A 25,338-nucleotide genomic window follows, 5' to 3' on the forward strand; every position below is an offset into this window, starting at 1 on the left:
CTCTGAAGCAGAATCCTGCTCCCCACTCCAAGCTTGGCCAAGCAATAAGGTAGGGCTTTTTTTTTTTTTTGAAATGGCATCATATGAGCTAGCAAAGTGAAAGTAAGAAGTGACTTTTTCAGGACCAGATTTAGGCTGTAGGAAAACCAATCACCCAAGGGGAAAGGGAAACCAAAACCAGCAGGCACTTTTACCCCCACAGATCTACGAAGTAGGTGGTAGTACCCCCATTTTTGTGTGGAGATAAGCAGAGAAGGTCTTAAAGTTTAAGGTGGCATTGGGTTTGAAGCTCAAGTTCACTCCTTGGATTTTGTTACTCCAGAACTAATGTTAATTCCACCGAAACCTTAAAACCCAAAACCCATTGCTGTTGATTCGATTCTGACTCACAGCAACTGTATAGAACAGAGTAGAACTGCCCCCACAGAGTTTCCAGGGAGTGCCTGGTGGATTCGAAGTGCCAACATTTTGGTTAGCAGCCGTAGCACTTAACCACCATACCACCAGGGTTTCCACTAAAACTTTTAGAGATGGCTAATTTTCTGTATCTAGTGTCCTTTGCCAGCTGTTTCTTCTACTTCGCTATTTCCCACCTAAGAATTCCTGGCATTCTTTGGAGCCTGTTTTAGGTCCTTATTTAAATTATTTTTGCAAGGTATTATTTTTCTTGAATCCAAATAATTCTTAGAATTTCTTTTTCTCTTTCTATGGTGTTGAGGAAGTGGAGTGAGGCTTCAAATCTCCAAAACTTTTAATTCTGTTGATGGAAAGTAAATTAAATGAACAGACTGGAAAAAATTTGGGTTATATAGTGTGGTTTATCTATATAAATGTAAAGAACTCACACAAATTTATAAGAGAAGGCTTCCAATAAATGGGCAAAGGATGTAGACATCTATTCACACAAGGAAAGTAAAATAACGAGCATTTTTAAATGTTATTTATTAATGAGCAAAACACCTTTTAATACCATTTTATACCTGCTGAGAAGGCAGTGGTGATTCAGTAGAGTTCTTGCCTTCCATGCAAGATACTGGTTTGATTCCTGGCCAGTGCATCTTAAGCACAGCCACCATCCATCTGTCAGTGGAGGCTTGTGTATTGCTATGATACTAAACAGGTTTTAGCAGAGCTTTCAGACTAAGATAGACTAGGAAGAATGGCCTGGCAATCTATTTCCAAATATCAGCCAATGAAAAAACCCTTTGGATCACAACAGCCAAATTTTGTTGTGCATAGGGCCGCCATGAGTGGGGGCTGACTCAACAGCAGCTAACAACAACAACATACCTGTTGAAGTGGAAGGCACACACACATTCAAATTCCCAGTCATGGCAAAGTATTGGTAATTATTCCGGACAGTACAAATAGTCCTCTCTTTGAAAAAAGCTATATGGCAACATGAGTTAATTATGAAGCTCTTTATAAACTTTAACTTAGTATCATTGAATAGAATATGCACAAATATGTTCATTTCTGCCTTATTTTAGAATAGGAAAACCTTGGATTCAATCTAAATAGCTAACATTGATTGAGTAGTTTATTATCGAATATTATGCAGTCATTAAAAACGTAAACACTAGCTGATAGGAATGTAAAATCGTGAAGTCACTGTGGAAAACATTTTGTCAGTTTCTCAAAAAGTTGAACATAGAACTACCATATGACCTAGCAATTCCACTCCTCACTGTATGCCTAAAATAATGGAAAGCAGGAACTTAAACAGATATTGTACACCGTTGTTCATTGCAGCATTATTTGTGTTAGCCAGAAAGTGGAAACAACCCAAGTGCTCATGAACAGATGAGTGAATAAAGTGTGGTATAAACATACGATGAAGTAGTATTCAGCCATAAAGTGAATGAGTTTCTGGTACATGCTACAACATAGATGAACTTTGAAAAGATTACGCTGAGTGAAATAAGTCAGCTGCAAAAGGACAAATATTGTATGATCTCACTTTTATGAAATATCTAGAATAGGCAAATGTGTAGAGACCAAAGAAGATTAGCAGTTAGCAGGGACTCGGGAGAGTGGGAATGGGAAGTTAGTACTTTAAAAAGTACTGAGTTTCTGTTTGGGGTGATAAAGTTTCGGAAATAAATGATGATGATGGATCCACAGCACTGAATGTAATTAATGTCACTGAATCGCACACTTAAAAAATGGTTAAAATGGCAAATTTTATTCAGGTAGCCCTCGACTTAAGACGTTTCCAGGTTATGACAATCGGCACTCACGGCTGTCCTTTTTTTCGTACATCTTATCATCAGTAATATGTTGCTGTGTTACCGTTCTCATATGTTCACTTGCAGATGTTCAGTTTTGTGACTTACTGTTCACAACACTGCCGGGTTTATAGAGGTACTGATAACAAAAGGGGATAATAACGAAAAAAAAAATGACTTAACGTTAGAACAACTTACAATGGCGTCATCAGAATGCAACCCCTGCCATAAGTTGGAGACTACCTGTATATATTTTACTACAATTAAAAAATTTTTTAAAGGTAAACGACTATAGAACAGCAGCTTATTATAAAATAAGTATGCTGATAGCTGTTATATTTTCATATATATTTTATACAATGGAAAGAATATGCAGAAATGAAAATTTTTAATTGCTTAGGGTGCTGGGATTATGATTATTGGATTTATTCTTCCAATTTTTTGAAAACATCATTTCTTCTTGTGTTCTATAGTTCTTTTTCTTCTGTCATTATTTTGCAAAATAGTTACAGGATGTTAGGTTCCTTCCAAAGAGACAGCCTTTTAAACTCCAGAGGTCCACCTTCATTCTTTTTCTCTCCTAGAGCTATGGCTGCTAACCAAAAGGTCAGCAGTCTGAATCCACCAGCTGCTCCTTGGAAACCCTACGGGGCAGTTCTGCTCTGTCATATAGGGTCACTATGAGTCAGAATTGACTTGACGGCATCGGGTTTTTTTGTAAGCAGTTTTTTTAATGATGATAGATTGTCATTTTAAATTCAGTATTGTTAACATCATTTAGGAAGTAACTTTTTTGTTTTATTTTGAGGTTAGGAAGTACCCAGCAAGGTCACTGATGAGTGTTTATTTTATTTTATTATAATGTTATATTCTGTAAAAATAACATGGTAGCCTCAGACCTCCTTGTCTAACTTTACAAAGTGGGAGAAGAATCGTTACCAGCATAAACAGCCCAAGGCTGATTGCTGTGAGGTGGAGGTCAGACGTATCTGCACCCTCCAACCTTTTAACCAACTCTGATAAAAAAAAAAAAATTATAAAAAAAAAATTTTTTTATAATGACACCAGTCGTCCATTACTGCCAAGGCACTCTCTACTCCTTTGATGGGTTTGATAATTTGTTGCGATGGCCACACAGAACTCACAGACTATACTTACAGTTATGGGGTTTATTAGGGAAGTAACAGGTTACAATTCAGCATTAGGAATGACTAAGGATACAGTTCTTCAATCAAAACAGCCTCTTCTCAGCCACGCCAGCAGGTAGGCCTCCTTCTGGCCCTCACCCTCTCAGCCTAGCCTCTGCCCTGCTCAGGCAAGGGATGCAAAACCCTTTAGCTCCACCAGTGTCTAGGGGGCACTCCACCCTGCCTGTAAACTTCAGCTTGAAGGCACTCAGCTTTCTTATTCCATGGGTCAGCACACCCACTGTAACTGCGTTGCTCCACGGGCCAGGAAGCTCACTGCTCTGTCTTGCATCGGTCTCCTGGTTTTGCTGCTGACAGTTCTCTGCCACCACTTCTCACCGTCTTGCGCCATCTCCAGTGTTACAACTCTCTCTCTCTCACACACCCTCTTGTCTCTCTCATGGGTTTAGGAGGTTCACAGTGCAGGGACCCCAGGTCCAAAGGACATGATCCGCTCCTATCTCTTCTTCTTGGTGGCAGTGAGGTCCCCCTTTCTCACTCTGGGATGGCTCATTTTAAGCCTAGCAGGGTGGCAAAACTGACCAGTTCCCTCATTAAGGTTCCATATGCCTTACATGCATGGTCTAACCCCACAAGGGTGCCGTGTACCTTATTTGTATTATTATTAGCAAACTGTCCGATCCCTTTGGTGGGCCACAAGCACCTTATTTGCATAGTCCCACCCAATCTTTTGGTAGGAGTTACAAGACCATGGGTAGAAAACAGGCTTTGAACTGGTTCTGCCCTGTTCAGTCATGGCCAACGAGGTATCACTGGAACAGACCTGAATTTTTTAAACTTGGGTGATTTACCGTGGTACCCTGAATGGGAAAAATTACGGGTGGAAGGCCAGCTAGAAACTTAATCTCCCTCTTAGAAAACAGGGGCAGCATATACGTTGCATAGCAACCAAATCTCTTGCCCTCGGATTTTGAGCACATTTGGAAACACCGCTGCCCTGCTTAAAGATGGTTGTGTCCCACTCAAAGAAGGCAGCCAACCACAATGCATTGGATGTGTGTTGCTCTTTACTGTCTTATCAATAATCCAATCAGCAGGCTCCTGAAAGGGCTTACTACGCCTCTTCTGAGTCTCCCATTCCAGGGCTTCGACCGTAATTTTTCCTATTCTAGGTTCCGTGGTGAATCACTCAAATTGTAAAACTTTGAGTCTGGCCATAACTGAACCGATTCAAAGCCCTGTTGGAAAGACCATATAAAAGTGATCCACTGTTGACTGCTGTGACTGGGATTCCAACAGAGGGTCCTAGACAGAGCAGGGGAAAAATTGGAGAACAAAAAATCAAATTACAAAAAAAGACCAGATTTACTGGTCTGACAAGACTGGAGGAACCCCCAAGACTATGGCCCTGAGACACCCTTCTGACCTGGAACTGAAGCCATTCCTGGAGACCACCTCCCAGCCAAACAATAAACAAGCCTGCAAAGTAAACAGTAACACCCAAGAGGAATGTATTCCATAAAACAATTGTAGATGAAAAGGGCAATATCTGCCCAAAAGCAAAGATGAGAAGGCAGATGGGGGGAGGGGGGTAGACAATCAGGACTAAAGGAAGTGGGGAAACTAGGGCAGAAATGGGGAGAGTGCTGACACATTGTGGGGAATGAAACCAAGATCACGAAATACTTTTTGTACAAACTGTCGAGTGGGAAACAGATTTGCTCCGTAAGCGTTCATGTAATGCACACACAAAAAGAGATCCATCGTACTGTATTTGCATACAGAAAAAAGTGTGTTAAATATAAATGTAAAGCTTAAGAAATTATTGTAAAGCAAACACCCACATAACCACTACCCTGGTCAAGAAAGAGAACTATTTCTGTCACCTCAGAAATGTGTCTGCCTTTTGTAGTTGGAGTCTTCTCCTTCCTCCTGATAGAAACTTGACTTTTATGGTAATCACCAGGGAACACATCCCTAAATACTTTAGTTTTCCCTGCCTTTGGACTTTATCGAAGTGGAGATATGCTAATTTTCTTAAAAAAAAAAAAAGTTGCCATATTCCAACTCTTGGCAGCCCCATGTGTGTCAGATTGTGCTCCATAGGGTTTTCAGGGGCTGTTTTTTGGTGGAAGTAGATCGCCAGGCCTTTCTTCTAAGGCAGTTCTGGGCAGACTCAAACCTCCAGCCTTTTGGTTAGCAGCTGGGTATGTTAATCATTGGTACCACCCAGGGACTTATAGCTTTACCATGTCTTTAATAAGAAATCTTAATAGGACTATCTATTAATACAGGTTTTGTGAAACTTTTACCTAATGCTTATCTATCCTGGCCCAGACTTAACACTGGCTATCATTTCTGATGCATTTTTTATAAGGCGGGAACATTTAATTATGGTATCTTGGGTCCCCTTTTGTTTATTAATTGGATTGCTTTCTTCACAAAATTAATCTGCTTCTCTTAAGGCTTATTTCCTTTTCTTTCATTATCGTGCTGATCGGAAGCTTCTTGATCATTTCTGTCAGTTTCTTAAATCTTTAGGAACGTATCTCTTCACAGAGTTTCCTTTATAGAATATGACCATGAGCAGACGTAATCATTTGCCTTCTAAATGTACGGAAATTTGTATATAGTAGAGCTATTAATAGCAAATGAAGTTTCTAAAACTGTATGTTTAGTCAGAAATAGAAAACTGATTACTTTTTAGAAATCCTCATTCTGCGATAGATTTTAAGTATTTCAAAGCACTTCGAGTTTCTAGTCTTGTAGGACAAAGGTAGAAGGAATTCAGTACAAAAGCAATTTAAACTTTTTTCAGAATGGCTTATCTGAACCCATTCCCTATGTGCTGAAATCTGGTTTCAGGACTTCTAACCTGAAAAATGAGATTTTTAAATGACAAAAACTGCTTGTATTTGTATGGTGTTTTTATAATATGGTTTCGCGGGCATCATTTCAGTTGATTCTCTCAACAACCCTATAAGGTGATAAGGACTGTTAATAACACTCTATTTTATTATAATTTCCCTGTAGAATAAAAACAGACCAAGAGGGGATGTTTGTTGGACTTTGATGTTATAGCCACAGGACTAGTGAAAATAACTGGAACTTGAACCTTAAGCATCTATCTTTCAATTAAGGTCTTTTCTTTCCCTCCACAAGACCAACTATTACTGTAATACACAGTCAGAAGCTAGGCGTCTGAAGAAATCAGTATTGTAAAACAAAGTATTTAAACCCAGTCTAGGTCAATCAAGTGCCTTTTTTTTTTACTCCAGTGACTTTTTAATTTGATTAGTTGAAACATCAGGTGAATTGAGTGGACATCCAAATGAATTCCATGCTGAGTTATTTAAAAACAAAATCTAGTTCCTGTCCTTAAAGGTAATGACTCATACATCTTAATTTTTAGTTTTCGTGGTAAAGAGACATTAGGCAACTTCTGTGCAACTTTGGGGAAAAGTGAGAGTTGTAGTCTTGGTCACTTGTGCAATGGCTGTCAGGGCCAGCCTTCTACCTTTGCCTCTTGAGAAAACAAAGGCTAAGTGCCTGGTCTGCAATGGGGACTCTCTGGGTCCATCAGGGTAGAAAGCAGGAGAACATAAAGTCAGGTTTCGCTGCTGTGAGTGGGCAGGTGTAATGTTTAAGGTGACTCATCAAACCCTTTTGAATGCATGGAGAAGGGAATATGACATTAAAAACTGAGTTTGTCATTCTTCGAGGGCATTTCAGGATCTGGGTATCGATAGATATAAGAAAATTGGAAAGATCTACAGTAAAACCTCACCAATTTGGACCAAATGCAGAAAAAAAAACAGTAAAACCTCACCAATTTGGACCAAATGCAGAATACAGTGTAAAATCTGCATTATTTTTTCTTTTTAAAGCAGTTTTATTTTCAAGTATACAGCAAAGATACAGCCTGTTTTTTTTTTTTAACTCGAAGAGAGATGATCATTATTGTTTTGTGTCCGTATTTTTGAACTTGCATAATACTGTAGTTCACATCAGTGCATTGTGATTTTTAGCAGTGTTGAGTCTCCCAGAAAGTCTCCCTATGTATCTGAATTCAACTCTTACTTTATAGATTAAAAAACTGAGCTATACTTTTATTTGCAGCCTAATTATTTAGTGGATCTGAATTTAAATGAGGTTTTCCTTGAAGTTTGATAATCTGATTCTTTTGATTGCCATAGTTATCCTGAAGAAATTAGGCCAAGAAAATATCTGTGTTGTGTTATCAAACGAAAAATTCCTGACTACTGAGATCCAACAATGTGTAAATTTTCCATTTTTGCTGTTATTAATTCTGTAGGGTGAGGTGAAGACTAAGCATGACAGAGTGTTTTGAATGCCTGATGTAGATTCTAAATACTGTGTTTTTAATAGTGGGAAGTAAATATTCTATATTTACTGGCAGTTTATGATAATTGCTTATGGCTTTAACTCTGAATTAGTTTCTGTTCCAAGAAAGTGTATGTAAAAATAATGTTTATCAGTCAAATAGAAGTTGAAATGTGGAATTTGGTTGTTTGTAAATTTTAGATTTGCAAAGTTGTAGTCTTTTACTGCATTGGGGACATTTTTTTTTTTCTCTCTTTAATTTTAGTAAAAAATCCCAGAAGTGGGATGAAATGAACATCCTGGCAACATACCATCCAGCAGACAAAGACTACGGTCTAATGAAAATAGATGAACCTAGCACTCCTTACCATAGGTAATGTTATGTCGACATTCGACTTTTTGACTTGTTTTCATTTTACATTTGAGCTCAGCTTCTGGATAACAGCTGATTTGAATTTGTGTTTGATTTTATGTTTGGTACTGGAGCAGTAGTTAATAACCCAACTACATATTTTTGTATAACAGTATAAATAATGTATAATTTTAAAATTATGGAATGCATTTTGTGCATTATAATTACAACAGTGAACATTTATTTGTTGCACCTCAGTGGTCCCTGGCTGCTAATGACACTGAGAGTAGTTTCCTCTCCCTTAAAATAATCTGTTTCTGGAAAGGAAGATGAGATTTAGGCTTGTTTGCTTCCCAGGTAGAAATCAAGGGCTTTTGCAATCTATTTGCAGAAAGGGATAACTGCACAGGTGGTTTTGTTAACACAGTGGAAGGCAAGTGATCATTACTATTGTTTCATGTCCTTATTTTTGAATTTACATAATAGTTTAGTTCAGGTAATTGCATTGTGATTTTTGGCAGCTTTTAAAATGGATTGTGAGATGATAGTGTGTAACAGTAATCAGTATGAAGACAAAAATAAAATGACAAAAATTATGAGAAATGGTGATTTTAAATAAGTAGAAATATTTAAATTATTCCCTAACTTGTATTGGAGAAAATAAAAATTTCCAGGGCTAAACTAATTTTGTCATTGAAGTAACACAATATAAACCTAGTAATTACTGCTAAAAATAGGGCTAAATTTTATACTTTAAATCTGTGGAAGAAAACTTTGAAAGTTCACTTGAGATTACTTGAAATAGCGAAAACAGTAAAAATTAGAATAAACATGAAGATGTTAAAGACGATGACAAAGGTAGAAAGATAATGGAAATAGGTGCAGGTACTAAAGCCCGATAGTAGTCAAGTTCAAGGGAAGAAATAAACACATCGTTTATTTAAAAAAAAAAAAAAAAATTATATCTTTATTTTTCCCCTAAGTACAGGCATGTAACTTTAAAACATATCCTAAAACTTTTATTGTATCATAAGCCAAATCAGGACTTTCTTCCTTTGCAATAGATGTAGTAGCCATCACTTATTTATTTGTGTTGATTGGGGATAATTATTCTAGAAGAATCTAAAAAAAAAAAAAAAATGTAGCCATTATTTTTAGAGTGTTGATATTTAAAATATAATAAATTTGGATGGTAGATAATTTGATAGTGCTTTTTTTTTTTCCCTTCACTTTACCTAGATCCTTCCTCTGAGAGTTGCTGAAAAGTGATTTGATCTTTAAGTAATTGAGGCTAGTGCTTGCATGTATGCGCAAATATATCTGCCCAGCTTTTATCAATTCAGGACTTGATTTTTATTAGTTCCTTTTCTGGCTTTTTTTTTTTTTTTTAATTTTATGTAATAGAAGATGATGTTTTTAATATAAAGATCATGTTACACTACCCAAAAAACTCAACTTTTAGTATAAAGTCATTGCTTGTATAGATATACACACAGACACACACAGTTCATCTGTAAATTTTATAACCTAGTATTTTCTATAGAACAATTTGCAACTTGACACATTGTTTATATTACCTACTCGATTTAATTCAATCCAATAATGTAAATGAGTTTGCTTCAACTTGCCTTGGGAAAAAGACCATCATCTAAACTAGTGCACTTAATTTATTTCCCTAATTAACCAGGGAAGTTCTACATCAGCAGTTTTTTAAATATATACCTGAGTTCTGCTTTTTGTGTACCTTTCAGTGGCTTGAGAATGTCCATTTTTGCAGTGAGGTGGGGAGCAAGATTTTCATTAGTGGATAGACTTGGAAAGCTAAAAAGCTTTTAAATTTCCTGAATTACATATTTAGGATCTAATTTTTGTTATTTTATCTAGTCCTATGTCTGCATAGACAATTTTTCTCTGCCTTCAGGCTAATATACAAATATTCTAAAACCAGACAGGGTTGTGTGCTTTGTCTTCGTTCGTTTTTTTCTTTTTTTAAATTATTTGTTCCCTTCCATGAGGTGGAATAATTTAAGCTTGGTAGTATTTTTTTTTTTTAGATGATTCAGGTTTCCAGTAATTTTATGGTTATCAGTTAGATGCTTTTCTTGATTGGTGCTATGCTTTTGAATATTTGCATTGAAGAGAAACACATTAAACTTCAAAGATGACAACAGAGCTATAAAAATGTTTGTATTTTAACTACGGCAGTAGAGTGATATTTCTCTGTCTTGTTTTTCTGGTGGCAAAATTGTGTTTCGGGTATCATTAATGATAATATGCTTGTCATCCTAGTATGATCGGTGATGATGAAGATGCGTTGAGTGACTCCGAAGCCACTGAAGCCATGAATCCTGATGTCTTAGCTAAGAAGTAAGTACTGAGGACTGTAAAGCCTTTTCACTTGCGCTGTTTTTAATCGTTCACACTTAAAGATATTTTACTTTGCTTTACTTGTGCAATAAGAAACATGCTAAGCTTATCTGGATTTTTATACCAACTTTATCATCTTATTCATTAAAGTCAAGGTACGCAGGTGGCAGGAAGGTTAGAGTACTTTAACCTGAGATACCAAGGTGTGTCACTTCCCTGTGGGTTTTTAATATCCTGCCACCTGGGTTTTAAAGATGGAAGTGAGAAAATAAGTAAATTGATAAAACAAACGTTATCTTCCTTTGCTAGTCGTTGATTTCTAGCATCATTCCCACCCTCTTGCTTTTCATTTTCCTCATCAGGTCACAGCTAGCGTTAGTAATGATCTTCAGGTGCTTTTATGAGACTCAATGGTTGAATACACTGCTTTACTAATGTACCACAACGTTGACTTCTGTGTAAATGACTCTTCTGTAGATTAGCTGCTGTTGAAGGCTCGGAGCCAAAATACCGGATTCAGGAGCAAGAAAGCAGCGGGGAAGAGGAGGATGACCTCTCGCCTGAAGAACGAGGTAGTTTGTTTCCTTCAGGGCTTTCATCATTACCCTGATCATTTTTGCCAAGAGAAACCCCTTCTTTGGAAGGTTGGCAAATGGTTGGCCTTTTGGGGAAGTGCAAGGGTTGGGGGGAGAATGGGGAGCAGTATTTTTATAATTCAGATTTTGTTTGTTGTATAATGGTTTTTCCCCCTGGTTTTAAGAATTTGGGTAAATATTACCATCCTTAAAGGAGTTATAAATGCTCCTTCATTGGCACTTTTTAGTGCCTAGTACAGAGCAGATCAGGGACGATTATTCAATAAGCAAGGTAAGCACCAGCGTACTTGTGCTTACTTACTAATCTGTAGTGAACAATTGCACTTTTTTTTCACCACATGAAAGATTCTGCTTCTAGGTGTGGCTGGCATCTGTCTCTCTCCCAGCCCCACAGTAACTTCCTACAGAATCAAAGCTTCTTTTCACGTGTTCAGTCCCTAACGGGTGGATGACCCAGTAAGCAAGGTAAGCATGGGCTTACTTATGCTTATTTAATAATTTGGAGGCAGTGTGATGAAACTCATGTGAAATTGTTCACTACAGATTAGTAAGCACAAGTAAGCCTGTGCTTATCTTGCTTATTAGATAGTCTGCCCTGGTTTTGAGAGCCATTGAGTGTTCGGATGATCTTTAAGTAGGTATAAGAAGTAATTTCCCAATTGCTTGTGCTTTTGCACTATTTGGAACAATGGTGAAACTTATCAAGTGAACCATTTGATAGACGTAGAGTGAAGGTCTTTATTAGGGCCCATTGAATGAAAAGAGCAGGAGTGTCATAGGGAAGGAGAGAAAGATAGCCCTCTCTCTAATAGGAATGAAAGAGGGTCTCATAGCCTGTATAGCACGTATACACACGGTTAGGCATTGTTACCCACGTCATGGTTTCTCTGGTTTTACATACACAGTGGTTACCTGTGGGTGTAGAGGTGGAAGGGAAGATACTTCACCTTGTTGCTTTTTCTCCTTTTGAACTATGTGAATGTAAATCTTCTCAAGGATTTAAAAATTGTTTATATAGTTTATTTTCAACTGTTTTTAAAAAGAAAAACCGTGTCTATGTAGAGGGAAAAGAAAAAAGATGCAAGAAAACACACACACCTAAAAAAAAAAAGAAGGAAAAAAGTACAGCCATAGTGCACTTGAAGCCTTGAAATGTGGGGACTACCCATATGGTTCAGAAGTTCACAAGCTTCAGAACTAAGACTGCTAGTAATTTGCTAGTTAACTGTCAGGATCTTTGTCATGTTTAGCTGCTGAAGTATGATTCACTGTTTTTTCCTATAATCTTCGTATTATAACCTGTACAACAAAAATGACATTATGAGCCTGATTGTCATAGGAGAGAAATTTTACACATAGCAAATGTTTAAGTTGTGTTATATTACTTCTACCCTCAGTGACTACCTATCTTTTTTCCCAAAAAATACCTCAATAAGTTCTTGAAAGACGTTCCAAATAGAAATTGTTTCTGGAGGTTTTTTCCTCATTACTGTCTAAAAGCATGCTTTATTGAGATCAGGGAATTTATTAACCTAAAACCCTTTTTATCTGTTGGTTTTCATTAGGAGATAATTTTTCCTCAAATTGTGGTTCCATGACTCAACCAGTAGGGGGAGCTATGTGTCTAGTCCGATGCCTCTAATTCCCACTGACAGAGTTACTGACTTCTATAGGTATTTGTTGTTGTTTATTGTTGGTAGAAATTCTTAGCAAATCAACCCATTTACAAAATAAGCTCATTAACATGTGCCTAGTCAGTTATAGCCAGACGTTGTATAAAATCATTTGAGTGTTGAAAGTACATATATTTGAGAAAATCATAAAGTTTTATGTTTTTACACTATTTTTAATATAGTGAGTTTTAGCTGTATAATGGAAAACAGTATTAAAATTTCAGCTTAAGTGGTAACCTTTTCTTCCTTATCTAAAGAAACACTTCACCTTTGGTCATTCACTGTCCCGTTACCTTGTTTTGTTTTCTTCAGAGCATTTATGAAAATGTGTTTTATTTATTTGTTAAATTGTTGATTTTCACCGTTAGAATGTAAACTTCAGGAGAGAAGTTATCTCCATGAGAATGTGCCTGGCACGTAGTAGGCACTGAAGGGTTATTTTATGAATGTATAATTTTGGGGAAACCCTAGTGGAGTAGTGGTTAAGGTTGGCAGTTCAAATCCACCAGGTGCTCTTTGGAAACCCTATGGGGCAGTTCTACTCTGTCCTATAGGGTAGTTATAAGTCGGAATCTACTCGATGGCAACGGGTTTGGATGGGTTTTTTTTTTTTTTATAATTTTGGAAGGTACAGTTGTGACCTGGCACTCCTACATAAAAAAAGCTATCTTTTGTCTTATAACAATTAATATTGGCTGTTGAGTCAGACTTAAATTTGTGTTCCAGGTATGTCACTTAGCTAATTTGCTCAATTTCTATGACCCTCAGTTTCTTCATTTCTGGATTTTTAGCTATAAGAGTGTTTGCTTTAGAGCTAAGTGAGATAAAGCATTTTAAAGCACTTCACACTGATCCTGGCGTATGGTAAGTGCTCAGTAAATACTAACTTTCAATAATTTAAAATAATCAGGAGATTCCCTGTTATATTATTTTACAAAAGAGAAAAAGGAAGTACAGAGAGGATGATTCACTTACTGAGTTCACACGCGTGATTGGCAATTATTAAAGCTGGGTCCAAAACTTAAATCTTCTCGTACTCTGTGCATTATGTTGTTCTGCCAAACAAAGATTATAGATAAAGTTGATATAAGTATTCAAAGGCAGTTGAGACCGCTTATATTAGCAGCTTACGATGAAATGAATATATTAAGTATTTTTAAATTTTATAATAAATTTTAACTGTTCCAAAACTATATAATAAGCAAAACCAAGTTCAATATTTCTTAGAACTGGAAAGAAATAACTTTCCTAGACTGTGGAAATATAACTCGCAAAAGAGAAATACTTTTAGTATCAACCCTGGGAATAAGAAACTGCAAGTTAAAATAGCATCTGGTACCTTTCTTTTCTTTCAGATCAATAAAAATTAAAAAGACTGGTAATTTCTCGTTTGATGTAGATGTAGGGAAGTAGGTTACTTACACTGTTGGTGGGTCACGTAAAATGCTTTGGCCTTTCTGGAGGGCACTGTAACAGTGTACACCAAAAGCTTTAAAGGGAAGTATACACCTTTGATCTAGCAATTCCATTTCCCAGGGTTTAGTCCAGTGTTTTTCAAATCCTTAAGCAAATCCTACTCAGTACACACGTACACATACAATTAGAAAAATAAAATTTCACAAAACAATACTCACCTTTACTGTGTGATAACCAAACGCAAACTCATAGATGTCGAGTCAATTCTGACTCTCAGCGACCCTATAGGACAGAGTAGAACTGGCCCATAGAGTTTTCAAGGAGTGACTGGTGAATTCGAACTACTGACCTTTTGGCTAGCAGCCAGACTGTGCTGCCAGAGCTCCACTATATGTGATACATTCCAGTTTATTCTGTTTTCTTTCTTTCTTTCTTTTAATACTGCCTGTACCCCACTGAAGAGTCATCATGCATAGTATGAAAAACATTAGTTTATATTGAAAAATAATAGAAGAAATACACAGGAATGTATGTATATTACATTATGGAAACATTGAAAACAAAAAAGGGGAAATTAGAAATCTTTGACAAAGAATAGGGGATTAAGTTTTAACCAATACTTTATAACTTTTAAAATGATATAAATCTGTTTTGCATATGGGAGAATATTTTCTATGTGGCATGTATTAAGTAAGGGACAAACCCCACCTTCATCTCTAATTGTGTGTAAGGATCAGTGTATGAATCCAAACCCCAGAATGTGGAGATTGATCCAGTCCTACTTCTTTATCCTCATCGCCAGCTGCCCAAGCAGTACTCTCTTTCCAACCCTAATGAAATGTTGTGTCAGACCTCGCCAAACTTTAGGGGGTGGGAGATGAGAATCACCATCAGCTCAAAGCTGATTCCTGTGAAGTAGAGATCAGACATACCTCCACTTTCTAATCTTTTTACAAATTCTGACACTAGCCGTTCTTCCCTTGGTATTCTCCTTCTCTGCTGGGTTCGATAATTCGTTGCAATGGCCAAACAGAACTCACAGACCATACTCATAATTATGGGGTTTATTAGGGAAGTAACAGGCTACAATTCAGGATCAAGATCAATTTGGAAGCAACAGGAATGACTCAGGAGACAGGGTAGAGTTTGTCAGTCAGAACAGCTTTCAGCCTCTCAGCTTCTTGCTGTGCCCACAGGCAGGCAGGCCTTGCTTTCAGGTGTGTCTGCTGGCGGCCCTTACTCTCAGCGTCTGCCCCGCTCAGGCAAGTGTTACAGCTCTTTAGCTCCACCAATAAGTGCCCAGGAAGCATCCTGCCTGCAGGCACTCAGTTCTCTCACTCTCTGCATTGGTGAGTCTACTGCAGCTACCTTTCTCTGTGGGCTGAGAAGCCCACCACAGCTATCTCTTGCCAGTGTCCTGGTTCTCGCCACTCGTGCCGTCTTGTACCATCTCATGCTGTCCCATGCTGTCTGTTTCCGCTATTACAGCACTGTCTCTCCTGAGCATAGGAGGTTCTTAGCACAGGGATCCTGGATCCAAGGGACGTGCTCCACTCCTGGCTCTTCTTCATGATCGTGAGGTCCCCCCTCAACCTCTATGGGATTGGCTCTTTTAAGCTTAGCAGGATAGCAAAACTGACCAATCCCCTCAGTAGGCCACAGACACCTTATTTGCATAGTCACTGTCCAATCCCTACAAGAATTTCACCTTATTTACATAATGGGAGTTACAAGACCATGGCTAAAAACGCCATATAAATGAAATTCACTGCACTGCATATAGCCACCGTGAGCTGGGTCAGAACTAACAAGTTAAAAGGACACAGTCCTTCATACTACCAAATAGGTAGATGTCAGCCACAGGTTTGAGGAGTCCATAGGACACCCCAACCTTCTGACCTGCTGACCAGATTCTGGGCTGTTTTCCTACTACCCCCCTCAGGATGCCAGCCACAAGCTTGAGAGTCCACATGACACACTCACTTCCTGACTTGCTGACTCCTACTGGCCCTTTGGGTTCACACAGAGAGTATACCATACTTAAAACTACAAATTTACTGCAACCAAAAAGATTACAAATGAAAAGACACATAGGGTGAGGTCTGGGAAGCTTCCCAACATGGAGCTTCTATGTCCCAAGGAACACGTTACCCTCCCGAGAGTAGATGTTCTCACCAACCAGGAAACTCTTGCCAGCTAGGAAGCTCATCTGAGCCTTAGGGTTCAGGGCTTTTATCAGCCTCCCCTTGTGGCCATGATAGACTGTATCACGCCTCCTGAGGCTAGTCAACATTGAGCCCCCCAGTAATCCCTCTTGGTCTGGACAGCCCCCACTCATTAGCCTCAGTGTGGTCCTGCTCTCAGGAACTGAGAACAAAGGCCAAATTGCTTTCTGCACCTCACAGTCCAGATATGTGATTGTCTAAACTGGGACACTTTTAAGAGTTAAAGCGTTGCTATTAATGGTTACATCAGATAATAGGCGTAAACTGAAACAACACTGGGTAAGTTGGGATGCATGGTTGTGGCAACTGTGTATCAAGTGAAAAAAATAGTCTCTCTAGCCATATATGGTTAATTTTTATAAAACATATCTTTGGAAAAAAGCCAAGTCATAAAGTACTGTTAATGGTGATTTTTGAGTAAGGAAATTAGAAGTTTTTATGTTGTTGGTTTTTGGTTTTTAGTTTCTTCTATGAACATGTGTTACTTTGTAATGAGTAAAACTCGCAGCCATCGAGTTGATTCCGTCTCATAGCAACCCTATAGGACAGAGTAGAACTGCCCCCGTAGAGTTTCCAAGGAGTGCCCGGTGGATTCGAACTGCCGACCCTTTGGTAAGCAGCCGTAGCACTAACCACTATGCCACCAGGGTTTCCAATGAGTAAAAGTACCTTTTTATTAAATTTATCAGTGGTATTGGAAGCAATTAGAACCATTATTTTTGTCATTTTTGTAATATTGCTTTTACATCATCTGACTACCCGAATGGCATCACAAAAAATTTGGTCATGAGGGTTTGGCCTTTTTATTGTTTTTTCTCTTACTTTCCTCCACAATAAGGTACTCTCAAAGAGCAAAACAAATCACCAGAGTAATTTATAAGTAGAGAAGAGGAGAGATGCTGGACCAGATCTTGGTCATGTGAGGCAAATGTTTATGGGAAGATGATATGGATGACTCAGAACTTTCCTTCTCTCCCAACTCAAAGAGAGGCTGAAAAGGGATTGCTAGTGACATGAACTGTAAATACCTGTTTTTAAAATAGAAGTGTAGATGATGATTAAAAAAAAAAAAAAGCTTAGAGGGAATTAGAGGACATTGAGAAAGTACTCTGAATAACCTTTAGTCTTGAAAAAAAGATCTGCTCACTTACAAAGTGAAATCTTGATGCTAATTAGTGTGTATCAAAATGAAGTGACAGTGTACTGAGTTTTTCTAAAAATAAATTCAAAGGGTTGATGTTTATGTTGAGAGATGTCTATGCTTTCTTGACATTAAAATATTTTATGAATACTTTAATAAACAATGGTGAATGCATTTTAATGCTTTTAATTGAGAAAATAAACAGTTGACAATTTTATGTGGACCCTCTTTTTTTTTTTTTTTTTTTTAGAAATTGAAAGATTGTGTAATTATTTCTTAAACAGTTGCTCTTTAAAGTGATGTTTACTAATAATACGTGGTCAGTTTGTGGAATTTCTGCCAGCTTTATGTTTCTGTGGTGAAGACTATAAATGAAATAATAATCTAGAATCCCTTCGCCATTCCTTTATTACAGGTTTTTCTTAAAATTACTCTGGGAATTTTTAGCTCCTAAAAATTCTGGAAATCCTGAGGTTATGTTTTTAGCTGGCAGTGTTTTTTAAATTGTGGTAGTTTCTTAATGGATAATAAGGATTTTTTTAAAGGAATTTTTAAAATAAAGAAGTAGAAAACTGGGAAAAATGAGAAGTATCCCATAGTTCCTTGGCCCAGAATTAACTGCCATTAATTGTCTTATTTTTTGTGTATATGTGTTTGTATGGTGTGTGTGTATGCACATGGGCACAGGGCTTCTGTTTCTGTGTGCCATCTAGTTGATTCTGACTCATAGCAACCCAGTGTGACAGCAGAACTACCCCATTGTTTCCTCGTCTTTACTGGAGCAGGTCACGAGATCGTTTCTCCCATGGAGCCTCTGGCTAGATTCAAACCCTCACCTTTCAGTTAACACCCAAGTGCTTAACCATTACACCACCACAGCTCCTTTCAGAGCTTATACATAATCGTATATATGTTATTATAGCTTACTTTTTTCCTATTCAGCCTTTTCTGGATAATTTTTCCATATCTTTAAATATTCCTCACGAATATAATTTCTACTGTCTCTATCTTATTCCTGTTCTTTCATAGATATGTGTTTGAACCATCTCAAGCAGGTGTTGGCAGACTTTTCCTGTAAAGGGTCAGATAGTAAATATTTTGGGTTTTGCCTGCCATGCAGTCTCTTAAAATTACTCAACTTTGCTATTGAGCATGAAAGCAGTGTTAGACATTACAAAAATGAATGAGCATGACTATGTTCTAATAAAACTGTATTTACAAAACAGGCTTGGGGTATAGTCTAGTTTGCCACTTCTTGAGCTAAAGACTTCCTAAGCCTGCTATTACTCTGTCTCATAGAAAAAAAGCGACAGTTTGAAATGAAAAGGAAGCTTCACTACAACGAAGGACTGAATATTAAATTAGCTAGACAATTAATTTCAAAGGACCTACATGATGATGAGGACGATGAAGATGAAGAGATGCTGGAGGCTACGGATGGAGAAAGGATGAATACGGAAGAATCAAATCAAGGTTAGATGTTTTGAAAATATCACTAAGACTTTTGTAATCCTTTGTGCCTGAAATAATATACTGTTTTGCTTTAAACTTGTGAAGGACTTCAGAAGATTTTGCTGTGATTCATTTTTTGACTGTGCCAAAAGTTTCTAAAATTTCAGCCCTTGTAGCCAGTTTCCAAATAATAAAGCTTTTATGCCCAAAGATGATTTAAGATCATATGGCTCTATTTTAGTGATTTACTTGGCTTTAGGCGATGATGTAGTCTATATTTTGTTTGGAGTGTTCAGGGTCATATTTTATTTGTCATAATATTTAATCTAAATTTTATGTTAATCTAAATTAAAGTTCGAACTTTTTAAAAAGAAACATTTTTAATATGAAAGATTTGTTTTGACATCCCTTGAGTTACAAAGTATGTCATATCTTTCCAGTGTTGGTTCTTTTGACTGTTGGATGAACAAGTTATTTGATTGATCTTTTTTTTTTTTAAATAGTCTTTGCAGCCTAGCAAATCTTGATCAGATTCATAGGAAATAGATTTTGTTTATTTATTTTTCATGAATTATTACTCTGGTATTCAGTGAAGGGTAATCTTCTGTGCCACTAATGCAAATTTTTGTACCCATTACCTACTCTTTGTGCTTGCAAAGTGATGTTTTTTAGTGGAGGTATAACTTAACTCTTTAATTTGTTGTGCCTAGGATGATTAGGAAAGTAGTCATTACGCTGTTTGGGTGAACACAGTATGAAATCTCAGCGATTCTGTGACAGGTCCTGAAGAGTCACTGTCTCACTATAATTTCATGGTCCCAGTGGTTTTTTTATTCCATGTTATGCTTTAGCCTTTTGTACCGTTTCACGCACCATTTTCATTTCCAGTGTATATACCATATATTTTGGGGAAACTTCATCTTAAGTAGTTGTTACATGTCTTCTTTCTCCCTCTTTTTAAGTCTTTTATTCTTTGTTAGTTGACTTATCTCCTAATTGCCCTAGGGTCTTTGTTTTCCGTTTTACTGATGTTTTGGTGGCTTCTTTATACATTCAAAGTGAATGTTAACTTTGGTTAAAACTTTTCATCAGATTCTACTCAGACTTCTCCGTATCCATTCCTAGTGACTGTAGCAGAATGCTAGGAGTACTCCTCATTTGCCACTGGAAATTTGTGCTAGCACCACTGTGCCAGAGATTTAAAGGGATTTCTTTAATTTTTTTTAAGAGCCATGGCTTTTGAACAACAACTCTGGCCTTTTACCCATCTTTGCTTATAAAATATTATATTTCACGGATTTTGTATATAAAATATATTTTTTCATTTGTTTTAAGTGTAACAGATGTTTAAAATTTTCATTAGCTTCATGCTTGATTTTTTTCATTGGAGATAAAACACTCCTTATGTAGGCTATATCCTCTTTAACATCATGAAGTCCACAAGGATAGGGAAGACTAAAGAGTCTTAGGGAAGTCAGAGCCTTCCCAACCCTCCTTCCCTTTTGGGACTTTTATCTTACCACTCTTGAAATCTCCAGGAACCCATTACCTTTTTTTTTTTTTTACTGTTACCAAATTTTAGTTTCTTTTTTTAAATTTTGATTGTGCTTTAAGTGAAAGTTTACAAATCAAGTCAGTTTCTCATACAAAAATTTATGTACACCTTGCTATAACTCCTAGTTGCTCTCCCCCTAATAAGACAGCACACTCCTTCCCTCCACTATCTATTTTCGTGTCCATTCGGCCAGCTTCTGACCCCTTCATCTCCCCTCCAGACGGGAGCTGCCCACATGTTCTCATGTGTCTACTTGTTCCAAGAAGCTCACTCCTCACCAGTGTCATTTTCTATACTATAGTCCAGTCCAATCCCTTTCTGAAGAGCTGGCTTGGGAATGGTTCCTGTCTTGGGCTAACAGACGGTCTGGGGACCGTGACCTCCAGGGTCCTTCTAGTCTCAGTCAGACCATTAAGCCTGGTCTTTCTATCAGAATTTGAGGAACCCGTTACTTTTTGAGCATTAAAGTTCTCCTCCCTCTCCCCATCCCTACCTCCTTATTCCTATTTTTATAAAAAGGAGAGTGGCATGCTTGGACTCGGAAGAGATAGAGTTTTGAGATAATAAATGTAAATCTGGTTTTTATTGCTTGGTACATTTTACTTGTAATAAAATCTTAGCTGTCTGCCTATGATTTATTCACAGACAGGTTCAGTCTGGAACCTGTTTCTTCCGGCACCAAGGGGCTCCTTCTGTTCTGCACTTTAGGATACTTAGGAGCTGTACAGTTCTTTCATGTTAGCATATGTGAAGTATAACCTTGTTTGCATTTTAAATCTTTATCATTCATGCCAACGGTAGGGAACTTTAGCTCAGGTAGTTCCAAAGTTGGCAATGCACAGCAAGTAAATTACATTGACTTTATTTTGTCTTTGCAGGGTCTACTACTACGAGTGACCAGCAGCAGAACAAATCATAGTTCATAGAAGGGATTTGTTCAGCACCGCAGTTGTCAGATACAAACGCTGTTACTATAATACACTGCTTCTTGTTCTCTACAATTCATGACTTAAGTACTGAAATGTATACCAGTTATAATATATTGCCAAGAATTAAATGGTAACCTTAGAGACTGATTAGACTGAAAATGCCTAATTGCTACATATATTCTTGTGCCTAGTACTTCACCACAAAAAAAGCATAATGTCATTAGCCCAAAACGACATTACTTTTATAAGAACACTGGTTAATTTGTATATTATATAGCTTTTTATGCTTTAGAGGTTAAACTATCTTTTGATGGGGAGGGGAACTAATTTATTTTCTTCTAGATGTGGTTCTCTTATAAAAAGGTTTTTTTGTTTTTAATCAAAAGCCAATTGAAATAACAGATTGTATAGGCCAGTATTCAGGCTGAAAAGTATTTTAACACTTGTCTTCAACTTGATTTGTCTGTTTAATTGAAAAAGATTCTAAGTTACTGTTGCATTTTCTTGGCCTACTACCTTTAAAATTCTTGAGTTTCTTTGTGTTTACAAAGAAAGGATTGAACCTTTTCTCATCAAAACTAGCTTTTTTTCCACAAATAAATTATTGGGTGAAACTTGCACGTAAGTCTGCTCTGTTGTTTGTATACTAGTTGGGCAGATTTCAGATCCATTGGGTTTTTTTTTTTTCTTTAAAAAACAAATATAATTCTAAAATAGCTGTCACAGTATTCCCTTCATGTACCTTCTTTACCTTCTTGCTGTGTTTCTCATTCCCTCGCACACTCACAATTCTCTATGAAGTATCCTAAAGATTGTCAGTACATTGGGAACTCTTTCTTCTCCTATGTATTCTGTCATTTGCTGCAACAATGAAATTCTTATTTTGACCATCAATGCCTATTGGTTCCAATATGTAGAGAAAATAAATTGAGTAGCAGCAGTGCTATAGACAGAAATACAATTCAGCTGCTGAATGTCTACACCTCCCTGGTTTACAGCTTGCTAATTTTATTGCTGTTATTAGTTAATTGTTTGACGTAACTAGATCTTAGAAAACAACTGAGGTTTTTGCATGATGAGAGAATTGTGTGTACCCGGTGCTATGATTATAGTTCCTGAATGTACACGGAAGCAAGCTAGAACATGTCTTAATAGAAAAACTTTGAATAGTCCCTGCCTTAAGGGAATATGATAATGTATGCTGTAACAAATGAACTTTATTCTTTTAACACATTAAGAATTATTTGAATTTTTTCCTGAAATCAGGTGCAGTTCCTGTGTATCTTGGTTTGGTGATGGTTTTATTTCCAGTCAGTTATTTGTATTTTAATTTTTATTTGTACCAAAAGAATCCACTATATGAATAGACTTTTTAAATTATGTATATTATATATATGAAATGGCTTTTACTGAGCAGCTTATCTTCCACTTGCAAGTTTATGAAAATAGCAGTATGTCAAAATAAATAAAAAGTGGGGGAATTTTTTGCTATTAGAAAAATGTGCTTATTATTTTGAATGTCTTTTTTTTTTTTTTAATGGGCTCCAAAGTACCTCTGAACTACAGGTGCAGTATTTTAACTAAAACATACTAGCTAGTAAACCGCTGATTTGTAAAGGCAACAGTGCTGATCTCTGCTTTCTGAACTTAGGGTGTTATCTGTGGAGCCCCTCATGGAAGATCTGGAAATAAAGCCTGTGTACCTGCCTACATGTGCATGTGCTCACAGACCTCTGTGTTTTTGGTTTTCCCGTTTTGAGGTCTTAGAAAGTATACAGATTCTCTTTATTTGTAGAAATAGCTGCTTTACAGTGAGGAAAAGGTAAGACCCTTAAACAACCGATTCTTGTGTTTTCTATAAACTATTTCTTGAAAGTTCAATCACAAGGAAACTCTCGTCCCTGGCTTCAGAAAGTAGATGTTATCTAGAGGAGTGAGATACACCGAATAGCACGCTCTGTTGGACTGTAGGTAATCAGTCAAATGGAATCAAGTAAAAATGTTTTCAAGTCATCACACTGCCTGGTTGACATGGGATTGGACTGTGCAGAAAATGCGCCTTTATGATCCAAATTAGGTTTTCCTTTGCAGAAAGTTACCTGTAACTATTCAGTTCTAGCCAAAGTAGATTTTACTTCCAACTTTTACCAGTATCACCTTCTCTGCTTAAGTCTTTTGATGTCATCTTGCCTGTTTATTCATTTTTCAGTCTTGAAATTCAGCAGGGGTGGCTCTTTAATATCCATTTAAGTATAAACAACTTCTAAGTTGACGATTAAAGTGAAGTGCAATTTTCCCTAGACTTTTGTTTTACTTAGATTTTTTTCCCTTTAAATAATAAAACACAATACTATGAAATTGCTTGTGTGTAGATTGTGTTTTCTTGCTGCCCAGCTATATTCCTTTGGCCAGGTGTTCTGGATACCAGGAGTGGATCTCAGACTACATTGTGGCAGAGTGGTTTCTTTGCTTAGTTGTAGTGGGAATAATAACAATACCTGAATCAACTCAACGGCACTGGGTTTCTGGGTACCATTTGTTAAGAACCTGTTATTTATTCTTGCCCAGCATTGTGCTAGTTTCCTTATATCTCAGCCTCAAAACAACTATGCAAAGTAGGTATCACTAGCACCTTTTCAGTGAGGAAATGCCCTTGGCCAGGTTACTTGGTGTCAGTGTTTCATAGATGGTAAATGACAGGATGGAAATCCAGAACGAACAGTTTCACGCTCTTTGTCCCTATTTTCTAAGACACAGAAGGTTTTCTCGTTGTAGAAATGGTACCACCGTACAGATGGCATTTCTTAGGGTCATGGAGACACATCTTGTGCTTCGGCAGTAACACTTCTCAGATGTTCAGTTGGCGTTTCCATATGTCGGTCTGTTTTAATCTGAAAGACGGAAACCAATTTGATTGGGGTTTATAGGACATTTGGGAAAAATCAAAAGCACAGATATTCAGTGTCTGGAAATGTCTGTGTGATTAGGTTGTGTTTTACAAGTTTGTTTCTAAGCAAGATGTTTCACACTCAGAACATGATTTTTAATAGAATTTGTGTTATAAAGTAAGTACCAAGTTAGCCTATAAAAACTAACGTACCTCAACCAGCATTTCCCAGGTGATCCATGAAACTGTCACCCTACAGAGATGTCCCATGAAAAGGGTTCCATGAGCAAATAAGCTTTGTACATGCTACACTTTATCCTCTACTCCCTGGGAGACGTGTAACAACGCACATTATATTAAAAGGTCTGAGAAGTCCTGCTTAAAGGAACCTGTTTAACTTGGTTTAACCTAGCATTTTTCACACTTGTTTCACTGTAACTGTCATTACTTTTCCCACAGGTAACATCCCAAATAGGAGTCGGGGAATAGACTGTTGTTGTTAGTTGCAGTCAGGTTAATTCAGATTCATGGTAAACGTGTGTGTGTGCAGAGTAGAGCTGCCCCATAGGGTTTTCAAGGCTGTGACCTTTTGGAAGCAGATCACCAGGCCTGTCTTCTGAGTCACCTCTGGGTGGGTTTGAACTGCCAACCTTTCGGCTAGGAGTCGAGTGATCTCTGATATGAAAGTTGAACTTCCTCCTAAAGGAGGACGAGAACAGCTCACCAATGAAAGAGGGAATGCATGGTAGCAATAGCTGCACAGCCTTCATGAATTCTATATAATATGTCAAGCATGCAGCTTTTATTTTTGGTAATTCATGCAAGCAACTAGACTGTATCCAGGACAGATGAGGGTGTGCTTGCTGTGGTTGATGTGAGTTACGAGCTGCTCTCCAAAACGTCTGTCCAGCCCACCAACCCTTGCATAGCTGATTGACAAGCACATCTGCTCATCGGGAGAGCAGAGCAGAGAGCAAGTGTCTGTGATCTGTGGCTCACACTCCCAAGCCTTGGTTAGCTGCCCC

General features: G+C 37.4%; 1 protein-coding gene and 1 non-coding gene across 2 annotated transcripts in view; both read left to right on the forward strand.

Annotated features, from left to right (window-relative positions):
* Positions 1-22,046, forward strand: part of PPP1R2 (protein phosphatase 1 regulatory inhibitor subunit 2) — a 28,282-nt gene extending 6,236 nt beyond the window's left edge. The window contains exons 2-6 of the mRNA XM_049879964.1: positions 7,986-8,093; positions 10,362-10,439; positions 10,917-11,011; positions 18,790-18,963; positions 21,376-22,046. Of these exons, the coding sequence (XP_049735921.1) occupies positions 7,986-8,093; positions 10,362-10,439; positions 10,917-11,011; positions 18,790-18,963; positions 21,376-21,416 (496 nt within the window). The 3' untranslated portion in view covers positions 21,417-22,046. The remainder of the gene's footprint in view (positions 1-7,985; positions 8,094-10,361; positions 10,440-10,916; positions 11,012-18,789; positions 18,964-21,375) is intronic.
* Positions 11,806-11,930, forward strand: LOC126058039 (U6atac minor spliceosomal RNA). The gene has a single exon (XR_007513061.1). It is a non-coding gene; the product is annotated as a U6atac minor spliceosomal RNA (small nuclear RNA).
* Positions 22,047-25,338: the final 3,292 nt, after the last annotated feature.

This window comes from Elephas maximus, chromosome 1, assembly GCF_024166365.1.
Source record: "Elephas maximus indicus isolate mEleMax1 chromosome 1, mEleMax1 primary haplotype, whole genome shotgun sequence".
Taxonomy (NCBI): Eukaryota; Metazoa; Chordata; class Mammalia; order Proboscidea; family Elephantidae; genus Elephas; species Elephas maximus.